Below are 23777 nucleotides of genomic sequence, written 5' to 3'. Positions count from 1 at the left end.
TAGCATGCCATACAGAATTGCATTTAGTCCTGAACTGAGGTTGACGAACACATGGTCATCCTCATCCCTCACCCACAGCCTGCTGTAAACATACACTGCATTGTGCTATGATGACGAAGCACGACTCCTTCGCCACCTCTCTCTTCTCTCCTGCCCGCCGAAGGTCTCCCCCCTCACTGCCAGGACTGCTGCAGAGCAATGGGCACGGAAGGGGGGCAGCCGGGCACTTTTAGCACCACCCTAATCTCACATTTACACGTTATTCCGTTGTGAGGTGGTTGAAAAAACAAACCCCTATCAGCATGTGTCCTTTTCAATTAGCCCACATACTTGTATACTTTTGCTTTGTGAGAGTCACAGCTAAAGGCGCATTTCCATTTGTATTCTGAGGGGTGCTTTGCATGCTGCCTAAAACTAAAAGCAACAGAAGTGGACATGAAAAGCGCAATTTAGTACAAAGTGGGGAGGGAAGTGGTATTTCGATTACATAGCCACATGGCAATGCATTTAGAGGACAAATATTGTTGTTAAGAAGAAAATACTTTGAGAAGCGGCATACCGAGATTTAGACTACAGAAAATAAACTTTGTAACAAAAAAAATCTTGCATTCTACAATGTTTTTGACAGCAATCCTCGTTTTTCTTTTCTATACCTAAAACAATCACAACTTGGACTTAAATCCTGCATTGTATAAAGCAGTACTTTGCACATTAACTGAACGCTTTGCATTTAAATTTTTCCATTTTTTTGGGAAACTACTTGGTTGACTCATGGCCCACATGCCAAGTCTTTGTCTCCTCTGCGCGAGAGGATATTTTATCAGAGAATTGGGTGTTTTGAACAGTGACGAGAGGGTCGGCGCTGGGAGATCCCACAGCATGGAAGTGCAAGGCCTGCTAAAAAAAGGTCAGCCACCCAGTGATAGTTAAGTTAGAAAGGGATACGCCCAGGGCTTTAAGTGGGATGAAAAAAACTGGGGGGTCTCGCAAAGGGGCGTGGCCAATGTAATTAAGGGTGTGGCTTGAAAACACATAAGCTAGAAATCTGTGCTTGAAAGCATAGTGTGCCGCCCGACTTGTATTTTGGTGTTTCTGTCATTGCATCGAGATATATGATTCAACAAGTAACATCATACCTACACCAAATAAGGACTATTGGCTTTGTCAATGTTTGTTAGTTGCATAAAATAAATAAGCAGCAACTATGGCTTGTATATATTATTGAAAAAGCTTCCACTGAAAGCCCCGGTGACACCACGACAATGTTGCTGCTCCTGCATTTCAAAAAGAGAAGGGAAATCCAGAGAGAAAATGACTCTCTTTAAAGGCTTTCCCTTCTCTTATATGGTCAGGTACAGCCTAGACCCCCTCCTCCCTTATCAATACTAAGACAGTAACACGCTTTAGCACAAAGAATTTTTGGATTAGGGAGTCGTAAACCCCCCGGCCGTATTTATTAACATAAAATTAAATCAACAATTTTTTAATGATAATATTTAAACAATACGCAGAAAACCATTACATTGATTACTTGGATAGGTACAGATGTAATTTTCCTAACCTTAACATATCTCTAATACAAATATATTCCTATCCGAATCTAAACATTCCATAATCAATAATCATAACAATAACATTTCATTTTCTGCGTATCCCTATTTTGAACCTACGGCAAGGTCATTAACTGGTGCCAGATCCTTATCAAATTCTACCCGCACTCCAACGGAGTGCGCATGCGCAGGGGACCTGTTTACCATGAGGGTATTTCCCCCCCAGGTCGCCCCCGTACGCCCTTATGCCCACCCTCCAACCGGAGTGCGCATGCGCAGAGGGCCCATTCCCCGAGAGGGTACTTCCCCCCCAGGTCACCCCCGTACGTCCTGTAAATTATCTCAATAAGGGGCCCTTGCAGTTATGTGCCATTTACTTGCGCCATTGTGCACGTGCGGGGTGGCCAAGCATCCTACTGGGAAAACGTGACTACGCCTCCCCCGCACCCATCCAACCAACCGGCTGTAACTGCCCCTGGAGTTCAATGAGAGACCACTTGTCCCTCCCCCTTGGGCGACGCCATTCAAGAATGGCGCCACCCTCTAAAGACCTTAAATTTACTGCTCACCAATCATGATCTTACCGCCTGACCAAGGAATAGCACACAAATACGACAATAAACATAACGTATTCAAGAAAACAATCTCCTATAATAATGTGAAAGAAACTATCACACATATGAATAGACATAACCATGTCAACTTGAGGGCACTAAAATACAACAATAAAACATGACCTGTTCAAGAAAACCATCTCCTAAAATAATGGGAAAGAAAATCATCACACCTATGATAAACGTAGCCATGTCAACCTGAAAATTAGCTTCCTACCAATAGACAGGGGGCAGGCTGTGGGAGCGGTGAGCAAAGAGGTAGACTCTGCCGCTCCCCAGCCTTTTATTCAAACTTAGTCAGGCCAGGCTGGTTCTAACCGGCCAAGCATTGATGTGACGCGTGCCCCGGAAGTGATTACAATCACCTCCGGGACACGCCCCAAAACCTAGAGACCAAAAATTGGCGGGGCGCGCCTGTCGCGTCACCCTTGCGCACGACAGGCCCGCCCCTGTGTGGTCATCGGGGGCCGGCACGACTGCCATACATTCGGCGTGTCCGATGCCGGCCCCGCCTTCCTACAACACTCACCTGGCATGACATAACTTCTCCACTAGTGAGATGAGCAATGTGAGCAGCGCACATCGATGTGCCTGCTGTCACTGCAGTCGGGGAAAAAACGGACCGCCTGTGCCAGGGCACAAAACAGGGCCCGATAGAGACCCGTTTCGAGGCCCCTTTAAACAAGCACAGAGTCAACAAGAGATAGGAGAGGTAGCTGGGTTGTGGACTGCTATATTAGGATGTTAAACTGGTACTAATAAGGTGCTACCAATGCCTAGTTTTAAGAAGTGTTAAAACGACAAAAAATGAAGTAATACAATAATAAAATGTACCACAATACGCCGCATAATTTGCCTCTTTCTAGCCACATAATTTACTCAACCATACGGCATAATTTAGCACTCCCCTGACGCATAATTCCCGAGGCTCTGGCTAACCCTCACTCATGATGCCTTAGTAGGCCTAAAATAGCCTGGGGTTGCTTATATGTCCATCTGGAGGGGTGTGGCCTGGCAGTTCGGGCTGGACTGCTCCTTCGGGTGCAGTAACCAGACTCCACCTATAAAGGCACAGTGGGTGACACATGAGGAACAAAATGCAGCTCGGAGAGCTGAGGCTGACACAAATTCAAGCATTACTTCCATTACTTTGTTCTTTGTTGGAGTCTCAGCATGGCAGGTAACACAGCAGCAAGCTTAATAAAAATGTGCAGCACTACATTTTTACTTTTTCCCCTTTAATCAAGAAAATATTTCCAGCGTTGAGAAAGCCCATCGGACTTTAAGTCTTCCTTTTTAAAGACAACACAAAAATATTTTTAATACAACTAACTTTAGTTAGAAATCAGCCTAATGCCAATTAGATCACACCATCTTTAAATTCATATTTGTGGGTATTGGTATGACAAAATGGCACATGAGTGAAATATCTAGAAAGTGTAATTCTCGCAGAGCTAATCGATGATGTGCTTCAGATTTTCGTGGGTACCTCTACACGATCTATACTTAAGATGCTTGTACCAGTGAACATTCAACAAATATATGCCCATTCTCAGATGTGTCTAGTCGCTCCTCTAAAATGTGTACTGCAAAATCTGCAGAATACAGTGTTGCATAACCCCCTTATTTTTATTATTTACATTGGAAACAAAATTCATACTTTAAGTGACCATAGGATCGGGGTACTTCTGTAGTGGAGTCCGGTCAACAGCATTAGGGGTACCCAATAAGTTGCTGTCCTCATCAGGCAGTCACATTCATCCTTAGGGTGGCTGCATCTGAAAACATCTTGCAGGTACCAGCTGCTCCCAGAAATGAATGCCTGCACTACTGGAAGCCAAAATTGGTAATATCCTGAGAGTCCCTTGGAGGAGCACCCCGAAGAGACCCAAGTCAAAGTTTATTCGAACCCCCACAAATTAAAATGTAATTCATTGACAGTGGTCAGCTGCATTAACCACCAAATGCCTTTGTTAAATGCACTTCACACACAATAATATACTGATGGTAACCTCCACACAAGCAGACAGCCGCGGCACCCACGCTTTACTTTTAACATTATAAGTAAAGCGCGGGTGCCGTGATTATACCAAAAGTAAAGTAATAGAAAAAACATCTATTTCTTTACTTTTGGTATAATCGCGGCACCCGCGCTTTACTTGTAAGAGCGCGTGTCCCTGAAGCGGGCACCGCGCTCCGAATCAAAGTAAAAGTAAATAAATAAACAAAGCGTGGTGTCCCTAAAGGCGAGGCAGCCCGCGCTCAGAAGGATAAAGAAAGAGTGCTTTCAGACTTATAAAGGAGAGTATGTAACTCCGCGAGTACACGATCCAGTCCAGGTGGGCGGGGCCAAAAGTGGACAAGGCGGTAACAAGGAGGGACTACGACGCCTCCTTTTCAATCGTGAGCCAGCGTTTAGCATGGAGGATGACACCATTGAATGGTAAAGATGGGCGGGGCTTCAAGTATCGTTCTGAAAGCTTCTGAAACCGTATTGATTCCAAGAAGCCCTCGCAGAGCGAACAACGCATGCTCACTGCAATGCCAGGCGAGACCTAAAAAACGACATACTATGACTGTTTTTTTACCTTTCACAATGACAATCAGATATGTGATGATATTAAAAAAGTCCTTCTCATTCTGATTGGTTGCCGGCGTATTAGTCCCGCCTCCTTACTGCCATGACGTCATGTTTATCCTTCCATGGCTATCAGCCCCTTTACCTCAGCAACTCTTGTGTTCCCCTGCCTCCCCCTGTTCCTTCCCGCAGTCTGTGACTTCTCTGGCCACCACCACCCACCCACCCACTACCGTTCCTGCCTTCTTCGGCGCCCGCATTTTTGTTTACAATGCAATATATTGCATTTGCAAATGCTTTTTTTTCCATATGATTGGTTGCCTGCATTCGCACTTTCTTTTGCCTGACCTGTCCAGACTCTTGCATACGTGCAATGCTTTACATCGCGCACATGTGCGCCAAAAGTCTTACTCTGTAGGCAGAAGAGCACTGCCTAAGTACGGGCTCCTTGCACTTTCACTAGAAGCGGAGCTCCGTCCTGCCGTATTCTCGGTAATGGGCCCAGGACAATCAGGCCCCGGGGGCTTCGGTAAAGTCCACCCCCACATACAAGCTGCAGGCCCCTCGTACAAGAAGGACCGGGAAGAGAGCATCGAGGCGGACACTTAAATCAGCAGCTCCAGCATGAAGGTAAAGGCTCTTCCTCCACCGAAGGTTTTGCACCTTAAAAGGCCAACTATATTAGACGGGTAGAGCTCCCATAAAGCTTTGAGAGCTGCCTCCGGGGGGCCGCCGCTTTGCTGCTGGATGGAATGGCATTCCTTGCTGCGTCTAGCTCCTCTTCGGTCAACTGAAGTTTGGGCAGTGGCACAGATATCGGAGGAGGTGACGTGGCAGACTGGATTGCTCCTCAAGCTGCTGTGTGGCCTGTAACGGGTCCTGGGCCTCCGGCATTGTTGCAGCAAAGGCGGCACCCCAGGCATTAAGTACCTGTTAAGACTTGGTATGAGTAGCGTGGTACGTCGCTAAGGTGAGGATGTGCCAGTCTCCCCAGCGAAGTAAAGAGTGGTGTGCTGTAACTTTGGAGGAACGTATTAGGAGCTCCCTGTGGCAAGCAGGGGCTCTGTGGTGGCAGAGACATCCCTCTTAGGTGTGGGTGTGGCTTGCTACTAGCATGCCCCTATGCATGTCAATGCTCAGCAGGATCCCTAAAGCTGTCGCAGCCCCTTAGAGATTTCGTTGGCGCTAGTTGGCACTACCAGGCATTAATATATGGGCAGTAAATCGCAGTATCACTCTAAAAACAGCCTAAAGATGCAGTAGGAGCACAAGCAGGTGCATAAACCATTTGAGGGGGCAGGGCACAAATTGCCCCCCGTGTTGCATGGGAGAAAAACTTCAGTGGGCTATCTAGGAGTGATATCTGAGTAATTTGTTAGACAATCGTCCTTCCTGCTCTAATCTAGATGAAGCGGTACTCAGTCCAGGAGATAGCAGGTAGAACTCGTACCCCTGCAAAAGCCTCAAAAGCAGCAAAGCTTGCAAAGATCCACCACAATCAGCCCAGGCTAAACGGCGCCAAGAGTATGGAACCGGGGAACAGGTAGAAGGACTGGGTGTTTGTCGGTGAAAGGTTGCATGCAGTTCACACAGAAACAGATTAAGGGAGATCAGTGTCTCATGTAGAAGGAAATATGTTTGTGTGTATTGTGCAGTGTTAGTGTCTGTTCGTGATGTGTGTACATTTGTGTGTCTGCTCGTGTGTGTCTTTGCATGTACTATTTATTGCCTTCTCTAGGTGAGCGTGTGCATTATTTCCTCCAGTCAGTGTGTGTCTTTGGATTATATAAGTGCACCCCTGTGTGAGTTTGTGTGCATGCATCTTTTCTTGACCTCGATTGCTTTTACAATGTATGCGCAGACCTCTGTTAATGTTTCCTACCACGTTGCCATAGCGCTTGTGCTTTTGGCAATCTGCTACCACCCCCTGACTTCCCTGTTTTTGCCCATCTGTCCTCCCGTCCTGCACTCCCATTTTAATTTGCCAGGGGTCACACCTTGGAACTGCATACTCACATTGGTATTAATAATCTCATTAACGTGACCCATTGGCCACACTTTGATTTTTACAAACTGCTGTCTTGATCTGCCTTTCAGCTACACTTAAATCTTTGTGTCCTGCGTACCAATTGGGATTAGTTCCAGTCTGGAAGGTTATTTGTCTTTAACCCCACATGCATTCAGTGATTTTCTCTTCACACCACCCACAGACCCAACATAGCACAGTCATAGTACATGGCGTGCTTATTTGAGCTTATTTCGTTTTTACCTCCTCACGCAATAATGCCTCTTATTCACAGATATCAGCCTTTACGTGGTTGTGTTTCACACTAGCAGACCTCTGTTAATGTTTCCTACCAGGTTGCCATAGCGCTTATGCTTTTGGCAATCTGCTACCATCCCCTGACCTCCTTGTTTTTGCCCATCTGTCCTCGCATCCTGCACTCCCATTTTAATTTGCCAGGGGTCACACCGTGGTTCCCATGCAGTAAATTGCTATATTACACTTCAGGGGTGCTCCCCTGGGTTACCTCCGAGGGGGGTTCCTCAGTACACTCACTGTGTGCCTGTAGATATGAAATTCACTACATATTCAAAAGGTAAGTTTATTGTTCATAAGACGTCACATATGTGTTAAAAGGAAGTGCCATTTTCTTGCAGGCTGCCCTGAGATGAATGCAATGCACTCTTACCAGCCAGTTATACAAAAATAACTCTTTCAATTAATACTTCTGAATGCAGTTCGATAATATGCCTATGTGTCCTTGCATATTGCAACAGAGGCTCATGTTAGGCACCCCAAAACCCTTGTGTCTAGTTCGCACTATATATGCCAATAGACCAGATTCAGGCTTGAGACTCCAGATGTTTTAAGCCAAAAATGTCTATAATTTATCTGTCTCCCACCTAAAATTGCCTCTCGTTCAACAGAAGTCAATTAAGAGAAATGCATTCTCCAGAATGTTTTTCTCTCTCACTTTCCTCACACAAAACGTTGCAATTTATGCAGAAAGGACACCTTGTGCCGTAATCAGCCAATTGGACTATGATCATAAGAAGCACCATAAAGGAACCCGCAGAGCTGTTCAAAGATGCAGCTGCTGTTCTTTCACACTTCTTTATCATTCACGCTGCCGAGTGCTGCCTCCCGTAACACAACAGCAACTTTGGTCATCACACACAACATGCAAAAACGTGCCACAGAGAATGAAAACAAAGACAACACACTTCCAATCACACAGCCTGCACGGCAGGGTCGGACTGGTAAGGTGGGTACTGAGGCAATGGCCGAGGAGCCTGTATGCGAGTTCCAGCTGTGGGTTGCAGTTTTTTTGGGCAGCCTGGGGGCTGTTTCTGCTGTTCGGAAGCCACCAGTGGCCCAGAGGGTGCATGAGTGGCCTTTCTGGAGGTAGATGGGCGGAGGCGTCACTCCCTTTCTCTCGCTGGGCTGTATATTAATGTATGCCGATTGGTGGGGAGAAAGGGCAGGGGGCTTGAGCAGAAGGCTCACTTGTGAACTAATCCATGCATTTTTTTTTTTATCTAAGTGAAGTTAAGAAAACTTGCCACCCTCCCCCCTTTCTTTTCATAAAACTTCGCTAACGCAGTGGTTTGCGGTAAGGCAATCAGCAAATGTGGGCCACTTTTTTTTGCGTGCCCGAGCCGATTTATGATCCCAAGCAAAACCTGCTGCACAGTGCAGCACGCTACCCAGTGCTTTAAATGGGCCAGTACTCACAGGTACTGAATACCGGCACTTCTTATTTTTACCACTCTAAGTACCGGCACTTTTCCACTGCCAAGGAGAGTACCGGTACTCATGAAAGTTAAAGTCACTGATGCTAGTGCTGCTGAGCTCAAGGGTATCGGAGCAGATCTGTAGGGCATTCTGACAGCCAAAGCGCCTCCCTAGCTCTTACCTGAGTCACTGCTTAACCATTCAGCAGTGGCACATTTGCATTATGCAAGGGATGCTCGGGTGTTGATAATTTCAGGGTGTTGAAAATGTCACCCTCCCACTGTGTGTGACAAAGCAGGGTCTGTCAATCACATTCACACTGTCCTTGTTGTGAAGTAACGCAGGAATAATCTCAAATGAACCTTTTTTGTGTGTGTGTGTGTGTGCGTGCGCACGCTTTCCTGCTTGTTGTATTTTTGATTCTATGTCAGGACAGGAGGCTCCGATTATGCTTTCTCATTTCTTTATTAGAAATGCCCAGCAGCCAATCAGAACCGTTTATGAAACGAAAAAACTACAGTACCCATGAGTACCAGGGTACCACGTGACCAACCATAGAGTCTCTCATATAAAAGGTACAACAGGAGAAAGTACGTCCTCTTTCTTTGCTGCTCCGCAGCCAGTTAAGTGCCTTTTTCTTCTTACTCTTGTTACATTGTTGCATTATTGTCTGTGCGATACCGCTTTGACGCGCTCGCTTGCAAATTGTAATTTATTACTAGTTACATTGTTGCGCGCTGTCTCACGCGGTTTATTTATTTATTCTGCTCCGCTTTCGCGCGGTGCACATGCAGGGAGCGTGGTCTCACCTCCCTAGGGCGTGACGCTCGCTCGAGCGTCGCTGTCCGTGTTTGGTGGAGTGGGAGTAAAGGGGCTGAGAAGCTCGCGCTAGCGCGCGTGCTTCTCTGTTTACATCGGAATCTGAGGCGGCCGTTACCGCGCATGCGTGGCGGCCATTTTCTTTGTTTACAAAGCGTGTTTTCACACGGAGCTCAAAAGAATCGGTTGTTCTTCACACCGCTGCCCACTGCCTCAGCTTCTCTTCAGCCCCACCGACGCCCTTTGCTGTTTAAAGGCCTGGGGCTGTACAATAACGCATAGGCTCTGCCTAGAGTGACTCAGCAAGCCCTCCCTCCACAATTAATTTATTTATTTATTTTTTGGTCAGGTTTTTTCTGTCCTTCTAAGTGGCTTGCTGTGGGGTTTTTCACTCCCCCTGAATTGTGCCTTTGGCATTGTGATATCTATTGACATTGAAGTGTCATTTTGTGGGCATTACTTTCACTTTTCCAGTGAAGCAAGGTAAAATGGAGGAGTATTTTGATGAGGATGATTACTCCTTTGAGGATGAGGGCTCAAGTTTCCTCGAGCAGGATTTAGTAGAAGCATTGGACCAAGGAGTTCAGCACTCCGTTAATAAAGCCCTGGTCCACGCTATTAATCCGCTGAAGCGTCATTTGACGCAATATGCCAAGCAACAGGGTTGGTTGCCTTCTTCTCGTTCTTCCAAGTCACCAATAAATCCACATAGGTCGGATTTTAAACGTTTGGCTAAATCTCTAGCCTCAGAAAAGGCTTCCTCCATTCCTTTGGTAGGCGCTTCTACCTCGGCAGGCTGCCATACTGACACTGACGGTCCTCCTTCTTCCTCTTCTGACCAGGATGTCCCTCCACCACGCAAGAAGGCTCGCAAGGAGCATTACGTGGACGCTCCTACTCACCCTCAGGTCCTAACCTTTGAACCATCGGAGATTTATCACCCCCATTCGTCTTCATGGCTTCCTTCTCCTGCGGTAGCGGAATATGTCCAGGCGCACATCCGTCAACCCTTTGAAAAGGATGTTAGGGCTCGCCTCCGCTCCGAGTGCCCTCGCCCGGATCTTGCAGATCACCTGGCAGACACTCCTGAAATTGACCCCACAATGCTTTCCTATCTGAAAAAATTTGCTAAGGATCCTAAAAAGGGTCTGGACAGATCTTGGCGGTCCTGTCAAGATAAAATGCTGGATTTAATGGGACCCCTTACCAAGATCCTTGATCTCGGATTTCAGGCCAAGGAAGCTGAATCCCTTGTGGATCCGGATGAACTCATAGAATGGGCTCAGAGGGCTATTTGCCAGTTAGGCAACGCAAATTGTGCCATTTCAAGTGAGCGCCGCCGCTCTATTCTTCTAAAAATTGATCCCAAATTGGCGGAACTCTCTACTTCCGAGTCTGGTCCGGTGGCACAAGGTCTGTTATTCGGCCAACCGTTTCTTAAGGAACTCACTAAATTTGTTGCAACCTTCAGCGGTTTGGATAAGGCGCAAGCTTCCATCAAGCGTGCACTTCGTCCGGTTTTTGCCAGGGCCGGACGACATAGGGGACGCTCGTTCGGCCGTGGCTCCAATAACCCCTCCCAGAGAGGTTATCAGTCCCAGAGAGGCGGTGGTCAGGACTCCGGCTACAACTCCCGCTCGAACTTCTATCCTTCCCGAAAAGGGAGAGGTCAATTCCGGAAAGGCCGTTCCGGTGGCAACCAAGGTGCTTACCAAGACTCTAATACCTCAGGTGAGTTTGATTTCTTTTTCCGAGGTGGTTCTGGGGGGCAGAATACGTTTTTTTCTCCAGAACTGGCGTCAAATCTCCAACGATGCTTGGGTTCTGCAAACTGTTCAAGGTTTCAAAATAGAATTCTATCAGACCCAACATCAATCCCTCCCCCCAACTCCTCTCCATTTTTCTCTTCAGGACCAAAAGTTTATTTCGGCAGAGATAGAATCCCTTCTCGCCAAAGGGGCAATCATTTCAACTGTCCCCCACCCTCACGGGTTCATCAGCAATGTTTTCTTGGTTCAGAAAAAAGGGGGTGGCAATCGTCTGGTCCTCAACTTGAAGGATTTCAACGGAAGTGTAGTTTACAGACACTTCAAAATGGAAGGGATCCATCTTTTGCGCGATCTTCTTCGCGAAGGGGACTGGATGGTTCGGCTCGACCTCAAGGATGCGTATCTTTCCATTCCCATTTACGAGCCTCATCGTCGTTTTCTTCAATTCAGTTGGCAGGGGATTTGGTACGAATACACGGTTCTCCCATTCGGCCTCTCGTCAGCACCCTGGTGCTTCACGAAACTTCTGAGGCCCGTTGTGGAATGTCTGCGTGCTCGGGGTGTCCGCCTGATAATCTATCTCGACGACATTCTTCTCATGGCGGACAAACCCCTCACAGTATTAACACATCTGGAATGGTCTATCGACCTTTTACAATCCCTGGGTTTCCTAGTCAATCCGCAGAAGTCTATCTTGAACCCTACTCAAGTAATCGAGTTTCTGGGTTTCCAAGTGAATTCCCTATCCTGTCAACTATTACTACCACAACAAAAGATTCGGTACATCAAGAAGGAATTGAGGTCTGTTCTTTCCAGACAGATTGTGTCGTTGAGGTCGTTAGCACGTGTAGTCGGTCTATTGGCGTCCTCCATTCAGGCGATATTCCCAGGTCCGCTGCACTACAGAGCACTTCAGAGATTGAAGATTCGTCATCTCCAAAAAGGTCTTCGGTATTCAGATCTGATTCCTCTTTCCGAGGATGCGAAGAGCGAGATGCAATGGTGCTTGGACCACATGGAGGCCTGGAATGGACGAGCCCTGTTCGGCTCCGCTCCGGATCTGGTGATAGAATCCGATGCCAGTCTTTGGGGTTGGGGAGCCCGGTGCGGTCCCATCTCCACCGGGGGTCGCTGGTCCCCCCAGGAACTGTCTCTTCACATCAATTGCCTAGAACTTCTAGCGGGGTCTTTTGCGATTCGGTGCTTCTCCCCTCATCAGACCAATTGTTGTATTCTTCTCCGCATGGACAACGTTTCAGCGGTCCGGTATGTCAACAAGTTGGGGGGAACACGATCCAAGATTTTGGCGGAGATCGCCAAGGATTTTTGGCACTTCTGTCTTCAACAGAAGATCACAGTTATTGCCGAATATCTTCCCGGTTGCCGCAATCAGATTGCGGACTGGAACTCTCGCCATCTTCGCGACTTCAGCGATTGGCGCCTTCACCCGCGCATTTTTCGCATTCTCCGTCGGACTTGGGGTCAATGTCACCTGGATCTGTTTGCGTCTCGCCTAAATACTCAACTCCCTCTATTCTTCAGCTGGAGGCCGGATCCGAAAGCCCTGGCCACAGATGCATTTCTTCAGACTTGGCCGTCCACTCTGTGTTACGCCTTTCCCCCGTTCATGTTGATTCCCAGGGTTCTGGCCTACTCGAAACGTTTTCAAACGGAGCTAATTCTCATTGCTCCGCTGTGGAGAGCTCAACCATGGTTCCCAGATCTTCTGGAGATGTGTTGTGCGGTCCCGTTCCTTCTTCCCCAGAAGTGGAATCTGTTGTTGGATCCCCTAGGCGATCCGCATCCCCTGGTTCTATCCGGCAATCTCCTTCTGTTGGCGTGCCGAATTTCGGGGATCGCTGGTCGCTCCCAGGCCTTTCATGCGACGCTTCCAAATTCATCAGTGACGCCTGGTCTCCCAGTACTCACAAAAGATATAGAGCCTCATGGAAACGTTGGTGTGACTGGTGTGTTCAGCGGGAAGTTGATCCCGCTTCAGCAGATGTGGCTCTGATTATTAATTTTCTAGCTTCTCTCGCTTCTTCTGGTTTGGCTTATCGTACGGTCAACAACTTCCGTTCCGCCATTTCTGCCGCCCACGTTCCCATCAATGGCAAACCGGCGGGTGAACATCCCTTAATTTCCAAATTGCTTAAGGGCATTCGTTTAGCGAATCCTCCGTGCCCTAAATATGTCTCGCTTTGGGATGTCTCCATTGTTTTGAGATTTTTGGAGGCTTGGCCTTCTAATTCATTACTTTCTCGCAAGCAACTCTCTGCTAAATTGACTATGCTGTTATGTCTCGTTTCTTGCAAACGAGTTTCTGACGTGCGGGCGTTAGACTTGGCAGGTCGCAGATTTACACCTGAGGGTGTCACTTTTCTAATTTCTAAACGCACCAAGACTGCTACCTCTTCGGTTACTTATCCTTCTTTTCCTCATCACCCCAACCTTTGCGTTGTTCAATGTGTCAAGGATTACGAGGTATGTACTGCCCCTTTACGTTCTGATACACAGGGTCAACTACTTATTGCCTTGCAGAAACCTTTTCGTCCTGTTACTCCTGCTACTTTAGCTCGCTGGGTTAGATGGCTCTTGTCTGAGGCTGGAATTGATGTTTCCATTTTTGGTGCTCATTCGGCTCGCGGGGCCATGGCCTCTAAAGCGTTCTCGATGGGTGTTTCATTACTGGACATCATGAAAACCGCAGATTGGTCTTCTGATTCTATGTTCAAGACCTTTTATTACAAGCCTATCGAACATATTGCTTCTGTAGTGGTGGATCAGCTTTGAACAAGCATAATCGGAGCCTCCTGTCCTGACATAGAATTAAAAATTTGCAAACATTCGTGACAAGAATTTTCAATTCTATTAAGGACAAGGAGGCGAGGATTATCCCACCCAAAGTCATGTTTGATTCTCATGTTTATCATTGTCACAGTTGCATTTGATTTATGACAATGCATTGTTTTTCTCTCTGTTTACCCTTCCCTTTTATTGCCTTCACTCTCTTTATCGGATGAGTATTACGGCTGTACTTTCTTTTCAGGTTCTGACCCGAAATAGTGATTCTGCTGTTTATCCTGCTTACTCCGCTTGGATGATCTGCTGCCTTCCTCTGTTCGGCGTTTGCTGTGTTTCTAGCGTCAGGATGATCACCGGCTGTGGCTGATGGACTCTGTTTCCTGGCATGCTTCGTTTTCCATTGGATTTCATGTTTTTTCCTGTGAACTGTTCCTCACCAAAGAAAGAGGACGTACTTTCTCCTGTTGTACCTTTTATATGAGAGACTCTATGGTTGGTCACGTGGTACCCTGGTACTCATGGGTACTGTAGTTTTTTCGTTTCATAAACGGTTCTGATTGGCTGCTGGGCATTTCTAATAAAGAAATGAGAAAGCATAATCCTCGCCTCCTTGTCCTTAATAGAATTGAAAATTCTTGTCACGAATGTTTGCAAATTTTTAATTGTGAGAGAGAATGTGAGCTCAGACGGGAAGAGAATAGAGACACTCTCAGGAGGTAGTTTCAAAGAAATGCGTTGAATGATTTTGGGTGTGCATGTCTGCTTGTTTCTTTGTGAATGTGTGTGTGCACTCTAGAATATATGGATTTTGTGCCAAATGCAACCAAGTAAGAACACTATGATAGTAAGAAGCTGCAAATATTACATAACACGGAAAGATGAAAATATTGTGTTTGGCCTTCATTTTGTGTAATGAGTTAACACGTTTTGTTTATATTGATACATTACTCTTGTTTTGATATGTCCTGCAACTGGTGTAGAACTCATTATTAATGCACCTATTCGAAAGTTTCTTTTGTTCTGAGACACACTGATTATTAGCCTGCATACTGCTGTTGATGGCTTGACTGCATTCATTTAAAAGCTCCTTCCAGTATGATTTAGGGCCTATTCCCAGCAGGTCTGATTATTAACCTGCATAGTGCTGTTGATGGCTTGACTGCATTCATTTAAAAGCTCCTTCCAATTATGATTTAGAGCCTAATCCCATCAGGTCTTCACACCACCCTCTTTTAGCATATGCAGATGTTAATCTGCAGATATGGGAAGTTTGAAACTACTATCAACGGAAATGTAAGGGCAAAATGAATACTCAATAGAAATGACTATCACCTCCAGCCCCGCCTACTAGCCACGCCCCCTAGCTCAATGTAATGGAAACCTGCACTTATTTTTCCCCATTTAAAGCACTGACGCTACCCATGTGGGTAACCGCTCTACCGACCAACTTAGGGTCATTAACGGTACATAAATGTTGCAAAAGATAATAACGTGTTTAAAACCACTGAATAATTCAGTGTTCTTCTTTCTGTACCCAGCGTTTGCCAAACGTATGTTAAGAACTAAGCTGCACACTTTCATACACAAAAAATTTAAACACTCCAGTCGAAATGTTCCACCTACCAAACAAAATTCAGATGTGTCCATTGCATTTACTTCCTACACAAAACCCTTGTTCAGAGGCAAGCTAAAAGCTGATTTCAGGAAGTAAGATTTTGGTAGATGGAACTGCAGCAAAGCAACACCGCTTGCAGATTTCCCATTTTCGACATTCACATTACACGAACGCAGAAAAATGGATAGTGCTTCAACACAGATTTTAGCCGGAGACTTCCTTTAAGGGAGCAGACACTTCCGGGAAGCTGCCATCTTGGGAGTAAATTATGTCGTCGACTGCAAAATAGAGCAGGCGAGTAAACAATCCAAATCTGTAGTTCCATTGGTTCTCTGTTAGTCCGTTGCCTACGTACGATGGAACCCTCCTCCCGGATACGGCCACCTACACGCGCCGTCTAGTGTTTACGATTTCTAGGGGCGGGGTCCGAGTCATATGCTGTTCCGTACAGCCTGGCTATGTGGTGACAGGTGTTACTGCCACAGTGGGCGAGACTGCGATCTGACAGCGTTGTTGCTTTAGTCGTTTTAGACGCGAAACGGGGCCGATTGCCTGAGACTATGGGGATGTGCCTGCCATGCCTTGGAGGAGCAGCTGAAGATATAGTGGAGACTCCCGACCCGGTAAGTGCATGCAGCAAAGCCATTCCCGGAAAGTCTACTATCATTTGCTGGTTTGCCTCACCATATCTGTATTCCTTGTTTCCTCGCGGTTTCCTGTAATAGTTGTGTCATGTTCGTCAGTATTTATTTTCTTTCCATTTACAGTTTTCGATTATTGCACTAAACTCTAATAGCACATTGTGACTGCTTTCCTATGCAACAGTTGGCGCATAAGTTAGTGTGCAAAATATTTATAAAACCATGCCCACACTTTTATGTCACATTAAATCACCTTTATTGAAATGGAATCTTCGTTTCACTGAATTTTTCATGATTAAAATGGAGGTAACTAATTCTGCTTAATTTATGTTGAATAACGTGTGTATGTATTTATGTATTCATTTGTTGCAATTTTATATAGTATCGACAACCCCAAGCACTTTGGAGTGCATTACATAGACCAATGAACAACATAGTAGCATAGCAATATATACCCAAAATAGTTAGGCCGGTAATACTATCTAGCATGTTCAACAGGATTACGTACGGTTTAAACAAAGGAACCTGTACAAACCTCAGTAAGCACGAAGTGTACAACAAAACACAGTTGTTCCTAGAGAACTGGGTGCCTCCATCAGAGTCAGAAACAAGGGAGGCGCAGTAAGGGGTAACAAATGTATAACAGAAACAGGCAACAGAAAGACATGTCAGGTGGCAGGAGAGGGTGTGTTGATTGAATAATAGTTCGTCTCTGTTTTGAACGAGGAAATTGAGCGGTAGACTTACAGGTTTCATTTAGATCCTCTTTTGTGTATCCCACTTCTGGCTAAAGACAAGAGATCAAGTAGTATTTGCTTTACCCATTTCAAAGGGTGTTTTGAATTAGAGAAAATCACTTTCACACCGTCATTTATAGTGACCAATAGTATTTTCACTTACTGAAAATTATATTTTCCACTGATTGTCGAGTGCAGCAATGCACTGCTACCAGTGTATATTGCTTAGTGCCAATATCGGCAACAGTTATCACAACACACATAAGTACATAAATAAAAACACACGACACTGAATGTAAGTGGAGAAATATTGCTGCAGGTTTATTAGCATAAGCAATATGCAAACATGGTGGGTTATCTTACGGGCGATCCCAGGGCAGGCCAGCCCCTATGCCGCCTGCCCGTCTGATAAGCCTAGAGTCACCATGGCAACGCCAATTGGTGTATACCTAATGTTGGGAGGGTCCCCCCCTCCCACCCGTGGACCACCAGTCCACTTGCTTCACACGCCCCCCCGTGATGGGTGGGCGGAGCATACATGGCAGCCCCCGGTTGCTCACACCCACAACCGCCTGTCGGATAGCGGGGCGCCGTCGGTCTTCCAGTGGACACGCTAAACATCCCTGGGTATCCTGGCTTAGCACCACGCGGTGCTGCTGCATGCTATACCCCTTGGTATGTGCAGACCCTGGATCGCCCTGTAACTCCTCCTGCAACACAAAGTGAGAATTGTTAGAAAACCTGGCCCCCCCTTTGTCCCTCCGGACGCCGGGTAAGCGGATGGGCGGGCAAGGCGAACGAGCGGACAAGAGGGCGAGGAGGGGGCGGAGACAGAATATGTACCCCCCCTGGCTCCTCCCCGCCGGAAGCAGCTATCTGCTGGGGTCTCCCTTGGTCTATCCCAGGGACACGACCTCCCACCCCTGTGCCTTCCTGTGGCACTAAGGCGGCCGCCCTCAAAGGGGCGGGCCGCTGCGTAACCCCCCCCCGGGCAGCCTTACATAGTGCCAATATCGGCAACAGTTATCACAACACACATAAGTACATAAATAAAAACACACGACACTGAATGTAAGTGGTGAAATATTGCTGCAGGTTTATTAGCATAAGCAATATGCAAACATGGTGGGTTATCTTACGGGCGATCCCAGGGCAGGCCAGCCCCTATGCCGCCTGCCCGTCTGATAAGCCTAGAGTCACCTTGGCAACGCCAATTGGTGTATACCTAATGTTGGGAGGGTCCCCCCCTCCCACCCGTGGACCACCAGTCCACTTGCTTCACACGCCCCCCCGTGATGGGTGGGCGGAGCATACATGGCAGCCCCCGGTTGCTCAGACCCACAACCGCCTGTCGGATAGCGGGGCGCCGTCGGTCTTCCAGTGGACACGCTAAACATCCCTGGGTATCCTGGCTTAGCACCACGCGGTGCTGCTGCATGCTATACCCCTTGGTATGTGCAGACCCTGGATCGCCCTGTAACTCCTCCACAGCCTTGGGAGTGGCCACCGTCACTACCAGGGCCCCCCCACCAAGGTAGCCTATTTCCTTACAACCTGCTGCAGCCAAAGCTTCCCCTCGGTCCACAGGAAAGGATCCATGCCTAAACTAGAGAGGTGCACCCCATCTCCCTCCAAACACCCTGTGGACTCGGCGTGTATAAGACCATGCCTGATGAAGCCAGAAACCACTTATTGCCGGGCTTCTCCCAGGTCCAGCCAAAACAAGTCTTAACCAATACCCTACCAGAGGCCATCATGCCCCAACACGACATGTGCCCCCATCCATTCTAAACTCCCCATGGATTTATGACTGAATAGACCTGCCTAAAGATAGGCGACGGTCCAATGATACATTTGCCTGGCTGAAGAACAAGACCTATTCCAAGCTACTCCAGCCAGGAAGTGCCCATGCGAGTGTAGTTAAGAGTTGACAAACCCGCTCTACCTCCTCTTACCTCACATGGCTGAATCTAGCACTAGTCGGAGTACAACCATCACCTTCCGACAGTCACCACCCTAAGTGAAGCCTTGCCCTCCCAAACTTCTGCTCGCATACCAGGGAGCAGACAGGACAGCGTGACCCAGGGGGGAACCAGAGCGTAAATACCTCTCTCTGTTGAATACTGGGAATGCCCGTAGTTCTCCTGCTACTTAGTAGCCCAAAATGTTTCCCAGGAGTTTCCCCCAACCCTATGGACCAACGCCCTTGTTGGAAGGCCACTTCCACAAACTGCATAGCTGCCAGCCAGTGCTGGAGGGCGGAAGAAGTTGCCCTTTACCGTTACTCCCATCAATGGTACCTGTTTCGTCTAACTCAAGGACGGGCTGCTAAGTGGGCTTACCAGGCTCCGCCCTTGAAATAGTGGTCAGACCCAAGCCCATCGAAGTTCTGCTGCTTCACCTGCCCGTTAACCGAATAACTGGAGCAACTGAACCACTTATCGCCGTGTACATGTCCACTTGGACAGGTGCACGGATACCTGTCCAAGCAACCAAACGCAACCAGACAGAATAATATCACTGATCTAGTCTGAGATATGTATGCGCTACCTCAGGGATCTATCTCATGATTCGCCTATCTGTCAGACACCAATCACTCATCCTGTGCTTTGTGTGATCTTGGCCCACATTGGTGTGAGCAGATCCCTGTGAAGTATTTCTTGGCTTGTAGGCCAATAATGCACAAGTGGTAGGTGAAAGATGAAACCATACTTGCCGACCCCAGGCCAAAACTGACAACCATTTTACCATCTGTCAACAGTAGAACATGCCTCAATAAGACATTGATAAGGGCCACCTGCATACCTCCTGGTGGCCAAAGGCCTTGATGGCCAAGCAGCGAAATCTTCGCTCAAAGCAAAATACGAAAAAGACTTCTCGCGGCGCCCGCCACCCATGCGCCGGACAGGACACCGAGGATTCACTGAAAATCCCAGATTACCACAAGCCAAACCATTGTCAGTCGATACTTTTATTTCCATAAGGTAACTAGGCCACAATTAAAGCGACGTAGCAAGCCAAACGAGGGCCCGCCGCCTACATCCCTAGCTGCCAAGGTTTCATATTGCTATGTATGACATTTTCATAATGACCGCGCCCCTGTGGGTGACATTCCAAGACTATAAATGACACTACAGTGGGAGCGAAATCCGTCAATGATACGGCGCATGTCCAACCTACCCATGCACATTACTGAAACATGTTAGGGCGGCGGGACCTGTGATGCTGACTGCCGGTATAGTTCAAATTGTCTCGCTGGCTCCAGAAGTCAACCCCATCATGGGAAAGAACTCTCCCTCAGTCTGTGCCCCTAACTGTATTTGCATTGAGTGGTCCTATAATGAAATTAATCAAATTGTGTGCTTGTGTGAGGCGTCTGCGAAGCATGGCCCATGTCGTGGCTGCTCAAACACGTGACGTATCCTGTGCTGACCTCGACACTGTGGGACTGTTGTTCAATGGACATGCTCATCTATGGCCTAATATTGGTCAAACAGTGCAGCACACGACAACGGAAATAAATTCCACTGTATCACACCACACTTACTTTAGGCAGTGCATAATTTTAAAATAACTGTCAGGCCAGGGCACCCGTCAAGAACCACTCCAGCTTCCTTCACCTATTCCCAGTGCCAACGCTGCCAAGTACCTGTGTGTACGTGCGACTATTCGAGGTCTTCAGAAACCCCCAATTAATACAAACATCATGGGCAATGGTCAGCCCGGTAGCCACTGGACCAGTATGTGGTACCTTCAGTGAGCTAGAGCTATCATCTATCTTCAGCAACGAACCGTGACCTGCAGCGCAAAGTGGTTGAGGTTCTGCTCAGTTACTCTTTGTCAACTGTGGAAGTCTGACCTGATGAATTCTGAAATTAGTGAACTCAGCTTGGAGCAAGGCATTACGACAGAATTGGGACCTCTGTGGAAGGGAAGGGGACGTGAGACCAAACATTTGCTCTAACACTAATGCATCCCGCCTATCAACTGCACACCACATAATGCACCTACCGTCTGTGCGTTATTAAATATAGCAGTAAAGCAGAGGTACGTGTGGCTACTGTACCCAAGGCTGTAATGTGCCCGTAAATAAGAAACCATCAACGTGAATAATGGCCCAAACCATGCCCCGGGGACCAGTTCCCGAACCTGACCTCCCTCACCATTTCTGCAAAACTTCTCAGACATTCCCCACAGACTGCTGCAGATAGAACAATTATACTGCTGTATGACCAGTAGGCAAAGATTGGGTGCTATGCAATAGCCGCATCAGCCAAACCTACACAGATGATCTGGGTTCAAAAACACATTGAACAAAGCAGCCAAAGTTTAGACTGCTATGTGTGACCGTTCCCTAAGTCAGTGTAATTCGTGAGAATGCACCTATGAGTGACACTTTATCGCAAGCGTAATCCAAACCAGACGACGGCGAAAAATTCTCAGCACTTGCATCAGTTTGAGAAACAAAAACCCCTAGAGGATCGCACCCCTGCCGCAAGGCACCAGAAGCAGGAGGGCCCTTGGTGCGAAAAGTTTGCTGTTTGAAAGGGCAGACTGACTGTGGTATGTGATCAGCCGCATGGCACGACATTCCTTTTAGATACCATTTTAATCACACCTTTAATGAAGCTGCAACTGTAACTGGAAAATTATCCTCACAAGAGACACAAACTCCATCTCTCAATTGTGCCAGTATCGCAGCACATCTTAAAGCTCAGAATTGGGCCAACAATCCCTACGCATTATCAATACTCATCTCCTTAAACCGAATGAAAGCCGATTCTGTGTGAGACCCAGGGCATTTTCCCTTGCAGTTAGAGGCGGACACTCGTTCCCACACATACAGCAAAGTACCTCGGCTGAAATTGTTTCCTCAAATCACTCTGCCTCCCAGGCCTGCGCGGGGCCGGGCACCGGCCCGCCGAGATTATTGCAGCGTTACTTAGACTATAAAGAAGAGTTAGAAATTTTGCCAATTTATGACACTTTGACAGCTTTTGCGGAACTCAAACCCTTGTCCTGTGTGGCCCGTTACAACCACCAGTACAAGACGTACCATTGAGCAATAGCTCCTGGTAAAGCGCGAAGCCATATACCTTTGCTCGTGTTGCCAGCAAGCGCCACGCTCGATTCCCCGTAAATGCACCTCACGTGCGGGGCGGCCATTACTGCGAACAAGCACATCCGTTGAAGGATAAAAGTAACGGGTGGCAATTTGGATCTGGTCATGCAACATAACTACCCGATTATAGGTCACAAAATTAGTTGCTTGCCAAATTCTGTCCCTAAGGGACCCCAACCTTAAGGAAGGGTACCGCACATCTGGTGGTGCGGCACCTGGGAGAGGTAATGAAAGCATGAGAAATGAGTGGCTAGGGGGGAACGGCGCGCGCGAGGAATGGGCGGCAGGTCTACTGAAGGTGACTGGAGGATGTACGAATATTGTATGTCTCCCACTACGTCGTGCCGTCCCAACTGGCAATAAGTTCAAGAACTGCATCAACCAGGAGCTCTGCCCATGTGACTGCGCCCATACTTCGAGACCCGGGCATGAAGGACTGTGACCGCCCCAATCTCCTTGCCCTGACACCGGCCCAGCTGTGTCCAAAAGACCTCACAATTCAGCGCGTAAAGGCTTAACTCGTATAAAACTCTGTCAGGGCTGACACTAGGCGGCCCCTTATCTTGCGCCATACATACTCCCGCCATGCTGCCTTTATTAAAGCACTCTACTAGCTAAACATAGTGACGTTACACTCCCAGCATGCCCTACAGGGGGATAGCTACACCTAGCATGGTAGTGTCCAATGCTAGAGTGAAATGTGCAAAGATTACGAAACGCTTAAGATATCCGTCCAGTACCGAGCGAGACCCACCGGTCTGCCGGACACCTGGCACGATCCAAGAGAGAAGCGAGAGGTTAAAACAGTGTTTTTTTTTTTGGTTTTTTTTTTGTTTTTTTAGATCCGATAATGGAAAGCAGCAGCCAGCTGGCGGTGTGCACCTAGTGCTGACAAGTGCGGGCCCGGGGAGATAGAGTGATTTGCCCAGGGACACAGCGCGAATGCGAAGGTGTTGGAGCGCTGTACAAAAGCACCATACTTACATGCATATTCGGGCACTGGGTTAAAGTGATTTGCCCAGGGACACTGCACGACTCGAACCGAAGGTGTTGGAGCGCTGTACATAAGCACCGTCTGTACATGAATATCTGCCGCGGGGAGATAAGTGATTTGCCCTTGAGACACAGCGCGAACACGACCCGAAGATACTGGAGCGCAGTAAATGAGCACCAAATTCCGCACAAGTACGGGCGCAGGGAGAGAGTATACACCGCACGAACGCGACCCGAACTGAGTAGGAGCGCTGAGCCTGAGCGCCGTATTAAGTACAATTCGCGCACTGGGAGAAATTGAATCACCGCACGAACCCGCCCCGAAAGAAGTCGGAGCACTGTGCCTGAGCACCGTATAGACCTACATTTTCGGGGGGGGGGGGGGGGGGGGGGTTGGGGGGGGGTAAAAGCTCGCCCCGGAGACCGGGCTGCGGGTGTGCTGATGCAGGGCATAAGCACGCGAGGCAATGAGTCAAAGGCGCGTCGCGTGGGGGAGCGTCCCGTGCCGAGGTAGCCCCCCACCCACTAGGCCCGCCTCCGGGGGAACAACTAATGAAATATTATGTGGGCCCACCAGAGAGTACTGACTGAAGGCGTATAAATAAATGCCCGCAAATGGCGGCGGTGGGGTCGAACCTACGGCTCCAGAGAGACTTGAGCCGAAACCAGCGCCTTGGACCGCATGGCCGCGATAACCCAATACTCGGCCCCGGGGACAAGCACCACAGCCACCGGCCGCGTCCCCGAGGCGCGTCCAACTCAAACCTGCCGAGCTGTAGTAGCCCCCCCTCACCC

At 47.9% G+C, this 23777-nt stretch overlaps 1 protein-coding gene across 1 annotated transcript in view; it reads left to right on the top strand.

Moving 5' to 3' along the window:
* The first annotated feature begins 15765 nt into the window (after positions 1-15765).
* The window catches only part of SVIP (small VCP interacting protein), a 41483-nt gene continuing 33471 nt past the window's right edge, over positions 15766-23777 (top strand). The window contains exon 1 of the mRNA XM_085643622.1: positions 15766-16112. Coding sequence (XP_085499748.1) covers positions 16050-16112 — 63 coding nt within the window. The 5' untranslated portion in view covers positions 15766-16049. The remainder of the gene's footprint in view (positions 16113-23777) is intronic.

This window comes from Triturus cristatus, chromosome 3_1 (genome assembly GCF_964204655.1).
Source record: "Triturus cristatus chromosome 3_1, aTriCri1.1, whole genome shotgun sequence".
NCBI lineage: Eukaryota > Metazoa > Chordata > Amphibia > Caudata > Salamandridae > Triturus > Triturus cristatus.
The sequence above is the reverse complement of the archived record's forward strand: the minus strand, read 5'-3'. Positions and strand labels throughout refer to the sequence as shown.